The 19,382-nt window shown below is 37.8% G+C and overlaps 2 protein-coding genes across 2 annotated transcripts in view; both read left to right on the forward strand.

Annotated features, from left to right (window-relative positions):
• Window positions 1-2,679, forward strand: part of LOC123245774 (cytochrome P450 2J2-like) — a 29,894-nt gene extending 27,215 nt beyond the window's left edge. The window contains exons 7-8 of the mRNA XM_044674777.1: window positions 3-122; window positions 2,480-2,679. Coding sequence (XP_044530712.1) covers window positions 3-122; window positions 2,480-2,679 — 320 coding nt within the window. The remainder of the gene's footprint in view (window positions 1-2; window positions 123-2,479) is intronic.
• Window positions 2,680-12,295: 9,616 nt separating this feature from the next.
• LOC123245775 (cytochrome P450 2J2-like) overlaps window positions 12,296-19,382 on the forward strand; it is a 41,097-nt gene continuing 34,010 nt past the window's right edge. Inside the window, exons 1-2 of the mRNA XM_044674778.1 lie at window positions 12,296-12,516; window positions 14,326-14,488. Of these exons, the coding sequence (XP_044530713.1) occupies window positions 12,304-12,516; window positions 14,326-14,488 (376 nt within the window). The 5' untranslated portion in view covers window positions 12,296-12,303. The remainder of the gene's footprint in view (window positions 12,517-14,325; window positions 14,489-19,382) is intronic.

Genomic DNA, 19,382 nt, shown 5'->3' on the forward strand with positions numbered 1-19,382 from the left:
CAATCTGACCGCCTTGCACAGGGACCCCAAGGAGTGGGCCACCCCAGAAACCTTCAACCCAGAACATTTTCTGGAGAATGGTCAATTTAAGAAAAGAGAATCCTTTCTGCCTTTCTCAGCAGGTGAGTCACACTCATGGGGAAGAGGGCCTTCAGCCATGGGGCACTAACCTTTTTAGGATTGAAATACTCTGAAAATCCCACCCTTAAGTCTCACAATCACATGTCAGTGCCTGAACTAATATTATTCTCTGGTCAGGAAATTGTATCACAATGAAAGGAAACCTTTAGAAATCTTCTTTAAAGTGTGCAAGAAAGACAGAATCCCTTTGGAGCGCTACATTTCATGTCATATATGTACTAACAATTTGATATACACAATTTATCCTTTGTGAATGTGGGTGGTTGCTTCTTGAATATAGCATTTGGAGGATCCTGTACTGTATTGATTGGACTAGATGATTTCCCCCCAAGGCATCACATCCTGTTTATTTCCTTCCCTTATAAACTTGGGCTTGTAAAAGTTACACATATGTGTATGTATATGTTTATATATCTGCATGTGTACACACACACACACACACACACACACACACACACACACACACACAGCACTTTACAGTTTCCAAAATGCTCTCATCCCTTTGGGAGTTACTTTCCATCATTTCTAGCCTCGACCAATGCACTAGTCTCCAAAGTGGTCTCCCTGCTTCCAGTCACTCCTAATACTAATCCATCCTCAACCCAGCTACCTAAATGAGTTTCCTACAGTGGAGTTAAGTCCAACCACATTACTCCTGGCCTCCCTCTGCTCACTGAGTGCTGATGGCTCCCTGTTAGATCTAGAACCAAATACAAACTCTGCTGAGAATGACCACTCTCCATCACCTGGTCTCACCCTGCCTTTCCCCTCCACCATCTCACCCTCCAGGCCTATGTTCTCTTCTGCCCACACCTTGCTTTCTTCTCCTGACTCCATGTCTTGTTCCTGACTGTTCCCCTCGCCTGGCATGCCCTCCCTCCTCACTTGCTCCTCTTGGGCTCCCTGGTTCCTTCCAGATCCACATCATATGTCACCTTGCACAGGAGGCTCTTCCAGGTCCCTTTACTTATTCTGGAAGATCTATGATTCTATTATTTAAAATGGGAGAATGATGGCACACACAATCAAGTCATTTAACTTCCCTGAGACTCAAATTATAAATCTATAAAATAAGGAGCTGCAGAAGATGCTTCCTGAGGTCCCTTGAACCCTGAGTCTTTGCTCCTGTGCTCTCTCTGGCTCCAAGGGCTTCCCCTCAGTCCACTTGGATTGGAGTCTCTACCAGATCTTTATTTTTTAACCCTTAACTTGGGTGTATTGTCTCATAGGTGGAAGAGTGGTAAGGGTGGGCAATGGGGGTCAAGTGACTTGCCCAGGGTCACACAACTGGGAAGTGGCTGAGGCCGGGTTTGAACCCAGGACCTCCTGTCTCTAGGCCTGGTTCTCACTCCACTGAGCTACCCAGCTGCCCCCCGCCCAGATCTTTTTTTTCCAAATGCAAAAAAGAAGACAGAGGGAGGGAGCTGACTTGCCTGCCATTTCTCAGAGAAGCAATGACAGACTCAGGGATGGACTCTCAGGGGCACTGAAAAGTGACTATTATTTAAGCCATCTTTTCTTCCCATGATACCAAACAGCTGCTGTGACCAGCTCTCATCATGGCACTGAGGGGGGTTGGCACTCGGGCTCATTCTCCTGGTGGCTGCACTGGGACATGCTCCCATCAGAGATAATGAGTTTTTGAGAGCAGCTACCTGGAGGAGTGAGGAGAATTCTTCATGCCTTTGAGGAAAGTGTCTAAGTGTGCAATTAGCATCTAGATGTCATTCAGGCTGAATAAATACCAAGCTAATGGTCTGCCTCCTTCTTCCAAAGCCTCCTCCTTCGTTCAAGTCAATAACTCCAGTCAAGCTGGCTCTTAGATAGCAGACTCGATGCCCATCTCAGTTTTTCCTCCTTGGCAGGACCTGCCACACACGAGGTTCTCACAAGGCAGGTTGGCACCTTCTCTGCATCTTCCAGACCTAAGCAATGGTTTCAGACACCAAGAGGTTGTGACTTATCTATTATCTCACAGTTAATAAGGGTCAGAGGCAGGAACTCTGCTTTGAGATGCATTATTTCAACTGTTCTGAGTTTGGTGGCAGCAAGGCATCAACATGTGGTGCCTGACATGGAACTGAGAAGACTTGGCATCAAATTCCCCCTCTGAACCTTACTAGTTTCTGACTTTGGACAAGTCACTTAACACCAGTGGTTTCCTCATTGGTCAAAGGAGGATGTTGGGCCAGATGACCTTGAACTTTCATCTCAGTGCTATGATTCAGACTCAGGTGAACTGACTCCCCAATCTGGGTCCTTGAGACCCTTTATCCTGACATACTGCCTGTGCCAAACTTTGGTTGATTCATTGTTTTCCAATCTCTTTGCCTTTCAGGGAAGAGGGTCTGCCTGGGAGAACAGCTGGCTCGCGCCGAGCTCTTCATTTTCTTCACTTGCCTGCTTCAGAGATTCACATTCAAGGCTCCCCCAGACACCCAGCTAAGCCAAGATTTCCGAGCTGGCGTCACCCTCTCTCCTGTCCCCTACAAAATTTGTGCCCATCCTCAAGAGGCACAGCCCAAGCTTGACCTGTAGGGGAGCCTGTCCAGGGGGTGGGAAAGGATCTGGAATCCACCTTGTTCTCCACAATCATTCATCCTTCCCTTTGGAACTTGGGTGGGGAAAGAAGGAGATGTCAAAGAGAGGAGAAAAAGAGAGACAGAGACAGAGACAAAGGAAGGATAGCTGTAACCAAACCTGAATCTCCCTGCTAAGAAAATGGAGAGGCGTTAACACCACCCGAGGAAAGCAGATCTTTACTGAATCTGGTGATTAAGGACCTGGTTCAAATCCCTGCTATGCTAATTAATAACTTTGAGTGACCTTGGGTCACTTAAATCCCTCCCTGACTCAGTTTCCTCAAATGTAAAGTACTGAAGAGCTTCTCCAAGGTCCCTTCCAGCTCTATATCTGAAACCTTTTGAAGATATGAAAAGAGAAAGAACCAATGCTATTCCTCTCCTACCTTGAGCATTGTGGCCAGATAATATTTTTGTTTGGTTAGTAACTTGTCTCCTGCTCTTATAATTCATGTAATAAAACTGACTTTTGGGAAGGTTTCAGAGAGTTTAGGTGAGTTTCAGATGCTGTGTATATGCTAATGGGGAGGATGCTCTTTGTGGCTAGGGACTGTTTTTTATTATGTCTTTGGATCTCCAGTCCCCAGGCACTCTGCCTTGAATGGAGAAGGAGCCCAAGCAATCTTTGCTAATTTTTTCATCTCTAAATAACTAATATTTTTTCCAAGTATATTCATATGTATCATTTCCTTTGATTTTCAAAAATGAAATATTAATCAGTCACCTGATGTGCTAGGTTCCTCTTTTCTATTAAAAACCTTGTTATGGATAATAAATCATAATTAATCCCATTATCATGTACAGTCACCCAGGAATAGGAACATTCCCACTTTGGGTATGTAACCAGAAAATCGACAATTAAAAGGCTAACCAATGCTTGGAGTGTGATTTTTTAGGGGGAAGAATGTAACAGTGAATATATAAAGTCTCAGGCAAAAGTCTATGTATGTAACCAGATTAAGAATTTAGTCCAAGATAATATGTGAGTTCTAAATTAAATGTGTGCATATTGTCATTATAATATTAAGTGTGTGTTATCATATTAATGATAAGTAAGTTACTGTGTTAATCACTGGGTGAGCCAATCCTTCTGACAATGTGCTCTAAGCAAGCTAGCTGGTACAGGAATTATAGAGAGCAATCACCAAGTGGTCATGGAGGCCTCCATGCCTGCCAGGTATGGAAGACACTTAGAAGGTCCAAAAGTGGCCCCCAAGACATCTTGAATACTTTTCGGAGAGGAAAGGAGGTGGGGATGGATAAGAAACTCTGAGTTTTTGTTGTTTGCAAGATACGCTCTCAGGTTTTGGCATGGGGAGGTCTGCAGACCTCAAAGTCTGTGATTTCTCTATCACAATGAAGTCAGATCTTTACCCCAAAGGCTCTCCCAGCCTCCTATCTTTCCAGGTATTATCAAGAAGTTATTGTTTCCTATTCCAGTAAAAGTCCCCAATTCTTATCAGTGATGTTTGTACAAGGTAGATTTCCGGAATAATAAAGAAAACTTTTAATACCCCAGCCAATCAGAACACCCATGTTAACCAAAATCATGCTGCTCAAATTATTCATGTTCCCCTTCATAAGCTTCCTCCTTTATGAGGGCAGCTGGGTGGCTCAGTGGATAGAGAGCCAGGTTCAGAGTTAGGAGGTTCTGGGTTCAAATCTGACCTCAAACACTTCCTAGCTGTGTGACCCTGGGCAAGTCACTTGACCCCCATTGCCTAGACCTGACCATTCTTCTGCCTTAGAACCAATATTGGTTCTAAGACACAATATAAGGTTTAAAAAAAAAAAGATTCCTCCTTATACCTTTAAAAGTGATCTCTCAGCTCATAATGAGGTCCTTGTAACAACTGATGTGGTCTTAGATCCTTTTAATAGGCAAATTGCTAATAAACTGATCATGCAAAGAACACTTTTCCTTCAGTTTCTCTTATTCACAAGTTTCAATTGTGACAACAGCAAACCTGAAAGGTAAGTAGAGGTAGATCCATTTTATAACTGGAGAAATGGAAAGTAGTTTCCTAAACCAATTGCTAAAATTAAAAAATAACAATAATGATAATAATGATTTTCCCAGGAAAATAGATGGGGATAGAAATCTACCCATCCCTGAAGGTAGAAACAACCAAGGCATTCCAAAATGACTTTATATTTCTTTAAATAGTGTAACAATTAAAATATTCAAGAGACTGATTTGGGAGTAAGAATGTCTATTAATTAAGCAAGCATATAACCAATACTTTAATAGGTCAATGATCCTCTTGATTATCAAAAACCAGGAAATTCACACACACAACATTATGATATATCATTTGGAAGCCTATAATTTAGTCCCTCCATTAGATATCCTAAGACATATCTGATTGGTGAATAATTAATTAATTATGAAGTTAACAGTCAAGACTCTCAACCCTTCCATATCTCCATGGGTACTATGGGAAAGGGCAGGTTATGTACTGAGCAGGAAGAACCTTATCAAATAATTAGCTTTTATTAGGGGAAAGCATTCTTTGGAGTTCCTAAGAACAAAGGGAATATAAAAGTCAACACACCGAATTAAACCTCTCCTAATCCAGGTCCTTGAGAGAAATTAATACAGCATATAAAAAATAAATACAATCCCACTCTCTAATTCTTGGGGAAATTGTGCCTTAGTTTTCCCAATGAATAACCCCAGAAATCATACTTACAAATTTCATGGAGAGTACATTTTTTAAGTGAGTGATGGATGGATTTCTAGGTAAATATTGAGGCATTCACCTTCTAGCACAAGGGTCTTACAAAATAAAACAACAGCACATCGGAGAGATACAAAAAGGATAAGTGATGTAATCCCTACTATCCAGTCCATTATGTCCAACATCTCAATGTCTCATGACACATATTTCTGATTTCTGGTGACATCTTTTGCTGTCATGTTCCTCTTCATAGACATTCTGGAATCATTCTGATCTGCAGAAGCTTCTCTGGAAGATATGCTTTTCCTAAGCTGGATCACTCGTAACACCTTTACCTAAAATTGCTTGAAAAATAGATCTTATCACAACTTAATACGCTCACTAGGTTTTTATGTTACCAATAGCTACGTAATCAAGTGATTGCTCACTTAAACCTTATGATTCTAATCTTATCAATATAAAGGATATCTAATTATGGCCCTCTGTACAAGATAATTTGAATTTCTTATCCTACTTGCTACCCTTTTTACATCTTTGCTACATTTTTTACACCTTTGTGAGTCTAATATTGCTTTGATACAACCAATAAAAGATTGAAGGGAATTCAAAGGAATCTATGAGGATCAAATATTTTGAATTAGATTCTTTAGTTAAAAATTTTGATATATTTCTGATATCTAGAACTAAGGTTTAGAACATACTCTATGCCTTGGAATTTCATTAGAAACACCTATATTTGATATATATATATAAATATCTGATCTTTCTTTTACTTTATTTCCTTGATTCACTTATTATCCCACTCCATTTATCTTATTATTGTTTATTTTTTGTTATTATTTATTCTTTATTTGTTATTATTTACTCGGTTATTATTCACTTTAATCTTTTCAAATTTTAATTTCTTTCAATTCTCCCTCAAGTGGCTGAGATTCTGCTAAGGACCTTATCCTATATATCAGTCAGAGATAACAATACAGACAAAAATATGTATTGTATGCCTAAGCTTAATGTCTACCCAGAAGAATATTTCACCCTGCTATTAAAACAATAGCACTAGGATAGGATTCATAAAAGACTAGCAAATTATTCTACATCTTATTAAATAAGTTACCAACATCCAGGTATCAATCATGCTCAAATAAACTATATTATATCCACATAGACTACTTCTTGGAAGAATTTATTTTTAATATTCTGAATTATTTTTATATCTGGGCCCTGACTTATCAAGGCCCAAATCAGTTCTGGTACATTAGGGAGAATTCCTGACCTAGATCTTGGACCTGGTCCTATTCAATCTTTAGATTTTTGCATTTTATTTATCCTTCGCTAATCCCTCTTCCATACTGCAATCCTTCAAAAGAAGATGACTCCACGCTCAATTCTCTAACCACCAAACACATACACCCTCCTATACATGAAGCACCAACAAGTCCTTCAATAATTTCTCCTATAGCATTATATCAAGGGTTTTTTTTAATCTGCAGATTGAATGGTGCTTGTAGAAACATCACTGGGTATGGAGTCAGGTCCCCTGGGTTCAGACATCTACTCTGATGCTACCCTGTGATCCTGAACCAGTCACTCTTCGCGTTGAACCTCAGTTCTTCTTCTGTAAAATGAGAGATAACCACTAACATCCCTTTCCATTCTAAAGCTACAAGCCTCTGAGCATTCCTTACCTCCTCTACAAATTACCAGTGTCTTTTCTGAAATGATGGCACCAAAAACTGAACATAATACCACAGAGGAAATTTGAAAAGGATAGAGGAGCAGCACAGCAATCACTTTCTGGATCCTGGATCCCTTGCCTCTCTTCATATAACTGAGGAATGCTTCAGCCTTCTGGCCTGACGTGGCAAAAGAATGGCTAATATTGACTTAGCAGTTTAAGTAATCTCTAGCTTTTTAAAAATATATTTCAGGGGTAAGAGGGAGATATATTCCACAACAAAGACACACAAAGGAACTCTGACACAAGGCAACAGTAAGTCCACCATCCTACCCTCATTTCTTGAGGTTTTGAAATCAGGACCAAACCAACAAAAAGTCCCTGAGACCCTCACTAAGCCAACAGCAGAGCACCCCACATCCATCCCTTGAAAGTCTAAGCCACAGCTCAAGCTAGCAATGAGACATTAAATACCAGGACAAATCAGTCTGCAGTGTGCCTGGCCCTGAATTAGGATCGTCTCCCCAGGTTCCAATTCCCAGCATCCCACTTTCCTTCTCACGTTATGTGCTAACATACAAAGGATGTAAGTTTTGTAAAGTCCCACCTCTTACTCTTCCCCTAAATCTTGGATGTTGAAGCACACTTTTGGGGCAGGCAGGAGAACTTACTCACATGGGTTTACTTTTTGTTAGATAATTAGGTTTGAACTTCTATTTCTTTTAGTTTATTTTCTCTCTACTTCAAGTGATTATTAATAAACCTTATAAAATATAATACTTAGAGTTATTGTGTATTAATTTAAATCTTACAAATGTCAATAGAGGATCCTGGGAGACACTAAATAAACATTGAGAGGCAAACTTCTAGAGCTCTCAGCCCATAGGCCATCATAAAACCTTGGAAAGACTAAAGCTTGCAGACACTCAAAAACAAAATCTGAGGCTGGCAGCAAGGAAATACCAAAGTTTAAGAGAGAGTTTCCTATACCCTGAGAACATAGCCCATCTTTAAGATAAAAAAGTCAAGAAAAAGGAACAAACAAAGAACGCAACCACCCCTAACCATAGAAAATTGTTATGGAGACCATCAAGAGCTAGGTATAAAATTAGAAAGGGACAAAGAGATCAAAGCAGCTACATCAAACATCAAAGAAAAGTAGGAATTGGTCTTGCACTATGAAAGAAGTAAGGGATTTCAAAAATTAAAAAGAGAAACAGAAAAAATAGGGAAACAAACTGACAACAATGGAAGAAAGATTCAATATCTTGGAGAAGGACACACAGAAAGTACTTCAGAAAGTAAGAACTTAAAAATCAGAATTGACCAAATGGAAAAAGAGGTGCAAAGGTTTGTTTGATAAAATAACTTCTTAAAAAGTATAATTGGTCAAATGGAAAAGAGGCTCTAAAACAGTGGTTCCCAAACTTTTTTGGCCTCTGCCCCCTTTCCAGAAAAATAAAACAAGAAAAAAGTTAATAAAGTGAATAATGATTTTTAATAAGTTACATTTAACAAAGCTCTTGAAATAATTGAATGGGAATAGAAGGAATGTATATTATTCTTAACAATATGTGGCACTGAGACAAAAACTGACCATATATTAGGGTATAAAACCTCTCAACAAAATGCAGAAAAGCAGAAATAATCAACACTTTCTTTTCAGATCATAATACAATAATCTTTAAAAGCCATAGAGGCCACAAAAGACAAATGAGAAATTAATTGGAACCTATTCTGATTCCACAAAAGGGATGAGTCAAACAACAAATGATAATCAATAAATAATTTCATTAAAGAGAAAGGCAACAATTAGGCAGCATATCAAAATTAATGAATTTCAGCCAAAGCAATACTTTGCGAAAATTTCATGTCTCTAAAAGCTTACGTCAATAAAATAGAGAAAAAGCAGATCAATCAATTGGACACATAACTTAAAATTTTCAGAAAATAACACATTTTAAAACTCCAGTTAAAAACTAAATTGGAAATTCTGAAAATCAAGAAAGAAATTAATAAAACTGAAAGTAAGAAAATGTTTAAATTAATAAAGAAGAATAAGAATTGGTTTATGAAAAATGAATGAAATAGGGCATTTGTTAATTTCAATTAAAAAAGAAAAGACAAAAATAAAATTACCAGTATCAAAAATGAAATAGGTGAATTCACTGTCTAAGAAGAGAAAGTTTGATCAATCATTAGGAGCTATTTTGCCCAATTATATGCTAACAAATATTAGAGTCTAAGTGAAATGGATGAATATTTGCAGAAATAGAAATTGCCCGGAATAACACAAGAAGTAGAATACTTAAATAATCTCATTTTAGAAAAGGAAATTAAACAAACCATCAATGAACTCCATAAGGAAAAAAATCCCCAAGAACAAGAATGTTTCTAACAAACATTTAAAGAACAATTATTTTGAATACTATATAAACTATTTAGAAAAAAGAGCCCTCATAAATTCTTTTTATGACACAAACTCAATGATGATATCCAATCCAGTCACGAGAAGATTTGGGGAAAAGGAGAAGGACCAGAGTAGAGAAACAGAAGTTGGATGGAATGCAAGAAGCCAGGAAGTGAAGAAGAGCTCTCAGAATCCTGGGGAAGGATTCTGAGGGGGTTAACAATCATCTGGGAGAGAGGGGAAATTGGTGGAGCAGGCAACAGCTCCTGATCGAATCTCTCTCTCCTGATCCTGTGGAAAACCCATCCTAATCATCTCATTTGATTCCTGTTATCCCTCTGCGTTCACAGATATTGAAGTGATATCTAGAGACCTATTAAGAGAACCTATTCTGGACAGTGATCTGAATTATTGAGTTTCCTTGGTGGGCTTTGCCAACACCTGGGTGACTAAGTCACTGTTGGTGACATCTCCTGACTCAACGGCTATCTGTGGCTTTTCACCAAAGACTCTATTTTTACGGGTTTAGACTAGGTAGCTAGATAGGACAATGGGATTTTAGGCAGTGAGGGAGTCAGAGTAACCCCAATATTTGTTGGAAACCGAAGAGACCTTCTGCAAGGTCAGTGGTCTGGGAAAAGGTAGATCCTTTTAGTGCTAGGGAATCTCTGAGCCCTTAATCCTTACCTAATCCATGTCACCATCTTTAATATACCTTTTCACTGTGTTTAAAGCTAGAGTCAGTTTGTGTGTTCAAAGGACCTAGGACAGAAAGTAACCATCTTGCTATCTGAGCCTGGGAAGATTCATCACCACCAGAGATTGGGTTCAAGCAAACCCCAGTCACCAGACTAATTTCCTCTTTTACCAGGAAGACCAAAAAAAGAGAAAAAGAAAATTATAAACCAATGTACTTAAAGAATAATCTAAAATTTTAAATTAAAATATTACCAAGAAGACTACGGCAATATATCAAAAGGATCATTAAGTATGACCAGGTAAGATTTATACTAAGAATGCTGTGCGGTTCCAATATTAGAAAAACCATCAGCATAATTGATCATTTAAGTAACAAAACTAATAGAAATCAAATGATTATTTTAGTAAAGGCAGAAAAAACTTTATGCCAAAAACATGACATCCATTCCTATTAAAAACACTAAAGAGCATAAGAATACATGGAGCTTTCCTTAAAATGGTAAATAGTGCCTTCATAAAATAATCAGCAACTAGTATTTGCAATGAAGATAGTAAACTAGAAGCCTTTCCAGTAAGATAAGGAATGAAACAACAATAGCCATTATCACCACTATTATTTAATATTGTACTATAAATGTTAGCTTTAGTAATAAGAAGAAAAAAGATATTGAAAGAATTAAAGTAGGTAATGACGAAATTAAGCTATCACTCTTCGGAGATGATATAATTTTATACTTCGAGAATCCTAGAGAATAAGCTATAAACTATTGGAAAAATTAATAACTTTGGCAAAATTGCAGGATAAAAAATAAACCCACAGATATCACCAGGTTTTCTATACCATGCCAGCAAAGTCCATTAGCAAAACACAGGAAGAGAAATTCCTTTTAAAGTCACTAAGGACAATACACAACTGAGAGGCTACTTGCCAAGACAAACACAGGAATTACAGGAACACAGTTGCAAAACACTTTTCACCCAAATAAAGTTATATCTAAACTGGAAAAATGATAACTGCTCAAATGTGGTTGGTTTTTTTTAATTCCTTTGATGTTCTTGATTTTTAGTTCTTCCAGATCAATTTTGCTATTATTTTTTTCTAGGTCACTAAAATATTTTTTTAGTTTGGTATGACAATAAATAAATGAATTAAACAGTTTAATTACATAAAAGTACATACATAGGACTATAATACAAAGGACATTCCAATTATATGGGTTTACATTGGAATTTTATTCTAAAGATTCCAATTTATTCCAATAATTCCAATTTATTCTTGTTATATTGTAATTTTATGATCATTATGACATTTTTCCTAATTATATGGCAATTGTGTTCCAATTATTTTCAGATTTTATTTCAATTATTTTAATTATATTAGAATTCATTTTAATCATCCCAATTTATTCCAATTAAACTATAGCGTTATTTGAACGTAATTATTTGAATAAAGCTAAAATTGTTTTCTCCCAGTTGAGTTCACGAAACCCCACCTAACCCTCCGGGGTCCCTGGCCTCCAGATTTAGAACATTTCTACTTTAGTCCTCAAGCCTGTTTTTAGAGGCAGTATGTCTTGGGGACAAGAAGGCTGCCTTGAAGTCAGCCCAGGTGGGGTCCAACCCAAACTCTGAAACCTACACAGAGTTGTGTGAGCTTGTCAGGTTCCTGGTCTTTCTAGACCTTTTCTTCTTCTCTTCTAAAGGAGAGGCTGACTCTCTGGGGTCCTTCCTGCCCCAAAGCTGTGGCTCTGTGATATGGAACCAACTAGATGGTCCGTCCATGTGTGGGTGCCTTCCCTGGCCACCCCGACCAAATAATCTCTCCAGTTCCCAGGAGACAAGTCCAGTCTTTTTTTTTTCCCCTGAGGAGGCCAGTTTACTGTCAGGAGGCAAGTGCAGGCAGGGAGCAGTGGGGTGGAGCGCGGAAGAGGCTCGCACTCCCTGCAGCTCTCACTGCCCGGTTCACCAAAACCCGCCCAATCTGCAAATTCAAGGAACAAACACAACTCAAGCTTCATCTCTCACTTGAACTCTGTTCCTGGTGGCCCCGCTGCTGCTGCTGCTGCTGTAGAACTACCTTGGCTTGGCTGGCCTTGGTGCTGGAGCTGGAGAAGGATGCAGCTCTCTCTAGGAAACGGGCTCCCTTCCCTTTGGGAAGCGGCTTCCCTGCAGACCCTCCTCCTCTTCTCTGCCGTTCTCCTGATGCTGGCAAGTTATGTGCAGAGGAGGAGGCAGCGCCCTAACTTTCCCCCGGGCCCTCCTCAGCTGCCCATATTTGGCAACGTCTTCCAGTTAGACATTAAAAAACCCCACATCACCATCCAGGAGGTAAGGAGTGAGAGGGGAGGGCAAGAATCCTTTAGCTGTGAGGGGCAAAGGAACTGGGTGGCTGCAAGCCTCCGTGTGGTCATCTCTGCTCAGGCTCTGCCTGGGAAGCAGCCTCCTAAGACAGGAAAAAAAAAAACTGGTTTAGAGCCCTGGAGGAGGCTGGGATCCCTCCTTCTGACATTTAGTGCCTTTGGAACTTGGAGAAACTCAGATGTTCATCCTTTCTGGGATGGGTCATTGTGGAGCAATTTTTTTCTGTACGGTTTGGATCAGATGGCTATTGAGATCCGTTCTGAACTGTCATTCTGATCAAATGAGATGATATGTTAAAAAAAAAAGTGCTTTGTAACTTTAAAGCAAAAAAAAAATAGGATGGCATTTTGATTGTTATCATCATCATCACTGCAAAGTCAATGAACTTCTGTTTTTGTAAGTTTCCTCTTTTGTTAAAAAAAAAAAAAAAGAATTATCATAGCACTTCCCTCCCAGTGTCGTTGTGAAATAATAATTTTAAATATTTTTATTTGAATTTTAAATTAATATTTATTTTTCATTTATTCATTTATATTTTTATGTTTATTCTATTTATATGTGTTTATATAAATATATGTATTTATTTACATTTGCTTGTTTATTTTTAAATTAATGTTTATTTAAATATTAATAATTTAAATAATTTTAAAGTGCTTAGAGCACATTAAGCATTTATAGACATACAGATGACAGATGGACTGATGGATGGATAGAGAGATAGAATGATAGTTAAAGAGATATGGATAGATATATATGTCTTTATTATACACAAGCTATATTATTATTGTCTATAAAATGAGAGATGAGCTGCTTGAGAGAAGGGACTGTGTTATGGGTCTTTTGGTATCCTCAGCACTAGCCATAGTGTGGCACACAGTAGACTTTTTAAAAACATTCATTAATTGAGTGACAGGCAGAAATTGAGGTCCCTTCAAACATTTGAATCACAGGTTCTAAATCTGGGACCATTGAACATTAAAAAAAAACTATTTTGATAACTTTATTTTAATATTTTTGGTTTCCTTTATATTCCTATATATCTTATTTTATGCATTTAGAAGATTTCTTCAGAGAAGGCGTTCATAGGCTTCCTTACACTACCAAATGGACAACATCACAAAAAAGGTTAAGAGTCAGTGCTCCAGATCTCTGATCTTAGGACTTTGAACAAGCTGTTCCAAGTGTCTGCTGCTTTCTATCCTTACTGATCAACTCTTTCTGATAAAGTTGGCACTGTACTGTTCCCTGTAGTGTTCCTTCCCATTAAATTGAGCAAATAAACACTGATTATTATTATTAATCAATGACTTACAATTGGTAAGTTGGTAAATAAATTAATAATCCACTTCTAATAATTATAGTTAGAATTTTTGTAGTATTTTAAGATTCCCAAGGTGCTTTACAAATGCAGAAATCTTTCCTGATATTTCCCAGGTCCTAATCTCTCCTAAAATCACTTAATATTCCTTTGCATATATTCTATGTTTATTTATCTATGAGGAGATCATTACCTTCCTATGTCAGCTCCTTGAGGGTGTGAATGATTCCATTTTTGTGACTGCCTGCTCAGCTCCTAGAGCAACACCAAGGACATGGTTGTATGAATCAGTGTTTGGTGGGGTGAGCTAAACTCAATGAAATGCAAGTGGATCAGACTGAATCGAGTGGAGTTCATTGGAATTGATGTTTCACGTTGCTAGGACGTCTGATAACAGTACAGATAAAAAAAACCTGAAAGACAATGGAAGTTTGCAACTCAAACTAACCTTTTTTCAGTTTGTCAGGAAATATGGAAATATTTTCTCCATGGAACTGCTCGGTACTCCCACGATAGTTGTAACTGGATTGCCACTGATAAAGGAAGTCCTAGTCAACCAAGGCCAGGTGTTTATTGATCGCCCCAGATCTCCTTTGCAGTCTTATGTCTTTAAATCACATGGTGAGTTCTTTGAATTATGATAAACATTTTATATCTCCAGTTTTTATTGAAAAGTATCTGACCTCTGACCTTTATCCTATTTGAAGAATTAAAACCCATAATATAAGAAATAGGCTTTTTCCATTTCCTTCCTTCATGTCTAAGAGTGTGGTGAGGTGAGTAGATTAAATGGGAGAGTAACAAGAATTTCAAAGGGTTCAAATTCATCCCTTAAGAAGATCAGTTAAAGAAGTTTGTGATTTTCAAATTGAGAACAAAAAGACTCATTGGGAAAGGGGAGGGACAGCTTTCTTCAAAAGTTTAAATGCCTCTTAATAGACTAGGAATTAGATTTTTTCTCCTCACTACAAATAATAAAAAACAAACCAGCTACAAATGATGAGAGTTACAGAGGGGTAAAAATGAACTTCATATGAGGAAATACTTCCTAACAATTAGAGCTATCCAAAATTGAAATGTTTTTCCTGAAGACTTTGTAGATCCCCTTACTGGAAGTTTTCAAGCAAAAACTACTCATTATATTCTGTTGGTTTTCCTTACTGGGTATAAATTTGACTGCATATTCTCTGAGAATCCTTCCAACTCTGAAACCCTATGGATTTATGATTCTGCCTTTAGGCCTTTTGACACACATAGTGGTGTAGGCAACGGATGGCATAGCCACCTGCAATAGGGAAGAACTCAATAAAATCAAAGTCTGAGGTCAAAGTCTTGATTGAGAGAGATGGTGACAGGTGACTGAGAAAGTCTGGTGGAAGTTGACTAGGAAAATGGAGCAGGAGTTAACATGGATTTGAGATGCCTGTTTTCTTCTTGTTATTCAGAAGAAAGGAAAGTTAATGTTATGAGTTGAGGAATGGAGGCATGGAACAGGAAACCATGGGAGGATTAATTTCTTAAGGCTTAGCCATCTGTCTTAAGTTTAGTTTGGTGTACAGCTCAAAAAAAGAGGAAAGAAAAAAAAGAGTTGCAAGTCACTGTCAAGATTTGACAGGGAATCATTAAGGGTGGAATAGAAGTAATGCCAAGAGTAGAAAGGGCCCAGTCGAAGGTAGGTATTTTCAGACAAGATGATCATAATGGTTCCTTCCAGTTTCAACATTTTGAGTGTCTTTGATTCTTTTTTTAGAAAAATTTTCCATGGTTACATGATTCACGTTCTTACTTTCCCCTTCAACCCCCCATAATTAATGCACATTTCCACTGGTTTTAACATGTGTCATCGATCTAGACCTATTTCCATATTATTGATAGTTGCATTGGTGTGGTAGTTTCAAGTCTACATCCCCAATCATGTTCGCATCAACCCATGTGTTCAAGCAGTTGTTTGTCTTCTGTGTTTCCTCTCCTGCAGTTCTTCCTCTGAATGTGGGTAGCGTCTTTTCCATAAATCCCTCAGAATTGTCCTGTGTCATTGCATTGCTGCTGCTACAGAAGTCCATTACATTCTATTTTACCACAGTGTATCAGTCTCTGTGTACAATGTTCTTCTGGCTCTGCTCCTTTCACTCTGCATCAATTCCTGGAGGTCTTTCCAGTTCACATGGAATTCCTCCAGTTCATTATTCCTTTGAGCACAAGAGTATTCCATCACTAGCATATACCACAATTTGTTTAGCCATTCACCAGTTGAAGGGCATCCCCTCATTTTCCAAGTGTCTTTGATTCTTGACCGCATCATTGATGATCTTTCACCCAATCTTTCCATCTTTATCTGTGACAGATCATCTTCTGCTACTGTACATTTTAGCCAAAGTGTTCCAGGTACTCTTTCCTTCCCCTACCCTTTAGGATTAGAGTGCAGAATAAGGTCTGCAAAGAAACTTCAAGGCCCTCTGCCATTTTACAAATGAAGTAACCAAAGTCAAGTGAATTTTGTTAAGTCACATAGCTAAGTAAGTTTCAGTGGCAGCATTTAAACCTACATCTTCTTAAGTACAAGATCAAAGCTCTATCCACTAACCCAAAGCACTAAATCAATCCATAAATACTGTGATGTGAAAGACAATATCCTCTGATCTGCATCTATCCCTCTCCAACAGTTCTTTCTTTGGTTTTGTGTGGCATTCTCTATCATAAGTCTTTCAGGATTGTCCCAGTCATTGCATTCCTAATAGTAGCCAAGTTTTCCCAGTTAATCCTGTACAATATTGCTGTTACTGTGTATGTTCTCCTGGTTCTACTTATTTCACTCAATCAGTTCATGCAGATCTTCCTAGCCTTTTCTGAAATCATCTCGCTTATCATTTCTTATGGCATAATAGTATTTCATTACTAACATATACCACAATCACAATTCAGCCATTCCTCAATTGATGGACATCCCCTCAATTTCCAATTCTTTGCCCTCACAAAAAGAGGATCTATAAATATTTTTGTGCAAATACGTTCTTTCCTCAATTTTACTATCTCTTTGGAATATAGACCTAATAGTGGTATTATAGGATCAAAGGGTGTGCAAAGTTTTATAACCTATTCGATATAGTCCTAAATTTCCCTTCAGAATGGTTGGATCAGTTCACAATTCCACCGAAAATGCAGTAGTGTCCCAATTTTTCCATATCCCTTCCAACATTTGTCATTTTTCTTGACTGTAATATTGGCAATTCTTATAAGTGTGAGGTGGTACCACAATGTTGCTTTAATTGGCATTTTTCCATTCAAGAATGATTTCGAATATTTTTATGTGTTCATTTGATCATTTGTCAACTGGGGAATGGCTTGTAATTTCATAAATTTGACTTTGTTTCCTATAGTTTTGAAATATTAGACCTTTGTCAAAGAAATTTGTTGTAAGATGTTTTTCCAAGCTTGTCATTCCACTTTTATTCTTGATTATATTAATTTTGTTTGTATAAAAGTTTTTTAATTTAATATAATCAAAATTATTCATTTTACATCTCATCATGCTCTCTTGTTTGGACATGAATTATATTCCCTTCTCCAAATATCTGCCAGGTAAATTATTCTATGTCCCGCTAACTTATCACTTCTTATATCTAAATCATATGCCCATATTGACTTTATCTTAGTATAATGTGTGAGATATTGGTTCATGCCTACTCTCTGTCATACTGTTTTTCCATTTTCCTAGAAGTTTTGTTAAACAGTAATTTCTTATTACAAAGTTTGGGTCTTTGAGTTTATCAAATTCTAGGTTTCTAAATCATTTACCCTGTATATTGTTATCTAATCTATCCATTGATCTACCATTCTATTTTTTAGCCAGATCCAGACTGTTTTGATGATGATTGATACAGTTTAAGATCTGGTACCATCTGTCCACCATACTTCACATTTTTTAAATTAATTCCCTCAATATTCTTAACCTTTTGTTATTCCAGATGAATTTTGTTATTTTTTCTAATCCTATAAAATAATTGCTTTGTAGTTTTATGACACTTAATGAGTAAATTATCTTAGGTAGAATTGCCATTTTTATTATATTAGCTCAGTCTATTCATGAGCAATTATTTTTTTCCAATTGTTTGGATGTGACTTTGTGTGAAAAGTGTTTTGTATTTGTGTTCACATAATTCCTGAATTTGTCTTAGAAGTTACATCCCCAGGTATTTTATACCATCTAGAGTTATTTTAAAAGGAATTTCTCTTTTAATCTCTTGCTGCTGAACTTTGTTAGAAATAAAAAAGCTGATGATCTGTGTAGATTTACTTTTTATCCTAAAACTTTACTATTATATATTATATATATATTGATTTTACCCTTAACTGTATTTCTGGGTCTCTGCAAGTTTCAGTTCTTCCAGAGTGGTATGATGTCCTATGGGCTAGGAGTTCTGAAAGCCACTGACAATTCAATTACCCTCTTGAAACTGCTGAAGGCTTGCAGAACACAGAACCTCATAAACTACTCTGTGTTGGCCCCCAACTTTGGCTCACTCTGGGTTTGATCAGGCAGGACACACTGTGGCTATAACTTCATCTTGAGCTTGGGTAGGGGCTTGCTCTGGGCTTACCCAGGCCAGATCATGTGAATTGCCTTGAGCTGGGCTTCAAGACCTCACTGCAGGCTTGAACAAGAATTCTAACCTCCCTTTGGGTTTGCACCAGATATTCTCCTTTTTTCTGCCTTGTACTAGAGCGTGGGGCCTCAGTTTTCACTTGAATAGGTACTTAGAGCCTCCTTCTAGGCCTGCAACAGCTAGCTACTCCATGGACTATAGGGAGCTAGGGCTTGGGCCTTCCCTGCCAGCTGGGCTGGGACTTGGAACCTTAAGGGGTGTGGGTGGGGTTCCATTGATGTTGTCTTAGGCAATGTCTCAGGGTCTTGATTTTGGCTTGGACTCAGTTTCAGAACCTGGAAGAGTAGATATGGGGGAGGGAGTGTTTGCTGTAGGCTGCTGTCTCCTCTCACCCTAGTGACCAAACCCTTTCTACCCACCTTTCAAGTTGTGTGTTTGTTTTCATGAAACTTGCTTATTAGTGCCCTTATTAGTTTTTTAACCAATATTTTCTTTGAAACAATATTTTAAAGTTAGTTGGAGAGGACCCTCAGAGTGTTTCAAGCTTTCCCTACTTCTATTCTGCCACTGTGGATCCTTGACACCATTTCCATTATTTTCATAATTTTTTGTGACTTAATCATGTCTGACTCTTCATGATACCATTTAGACTTTTCTTGGCAGAGATACTGGAGTGCTTGGCCATTTCCTTCTCCAGATCACTGGACAGATGAGGAAATTGAGCCAAATAGAATTAAGTGACCTGTACAGAGTCACATAGCTAGTAAGTATTTGAGGATACATTTGAAGTCAGGTCCTCTTGATTCCAGGACCAATTCTCTATCTATCCACTGAGCTAATATACTTCAATATCTGCTTAAATACTTTTAAAAGAGCCATGAACTTCATCCCAACAGTTGCTTCCTTCACTG

Source organism: Gracilinanus agilis, chromosome 4, assembly GCF_016433145.1.
Source record: "Gracilinanus agilis isolate LMUSP501 chromosome 4, AgileGrace, whole genome shotgun sequence".
Taxonomy (NCBI): Eukaryota; Metazoa; Chordata; class Mammalia; order Didelphimorphia; family Didelphidae; genus Gracilinanus; species Gracilinanus agilis.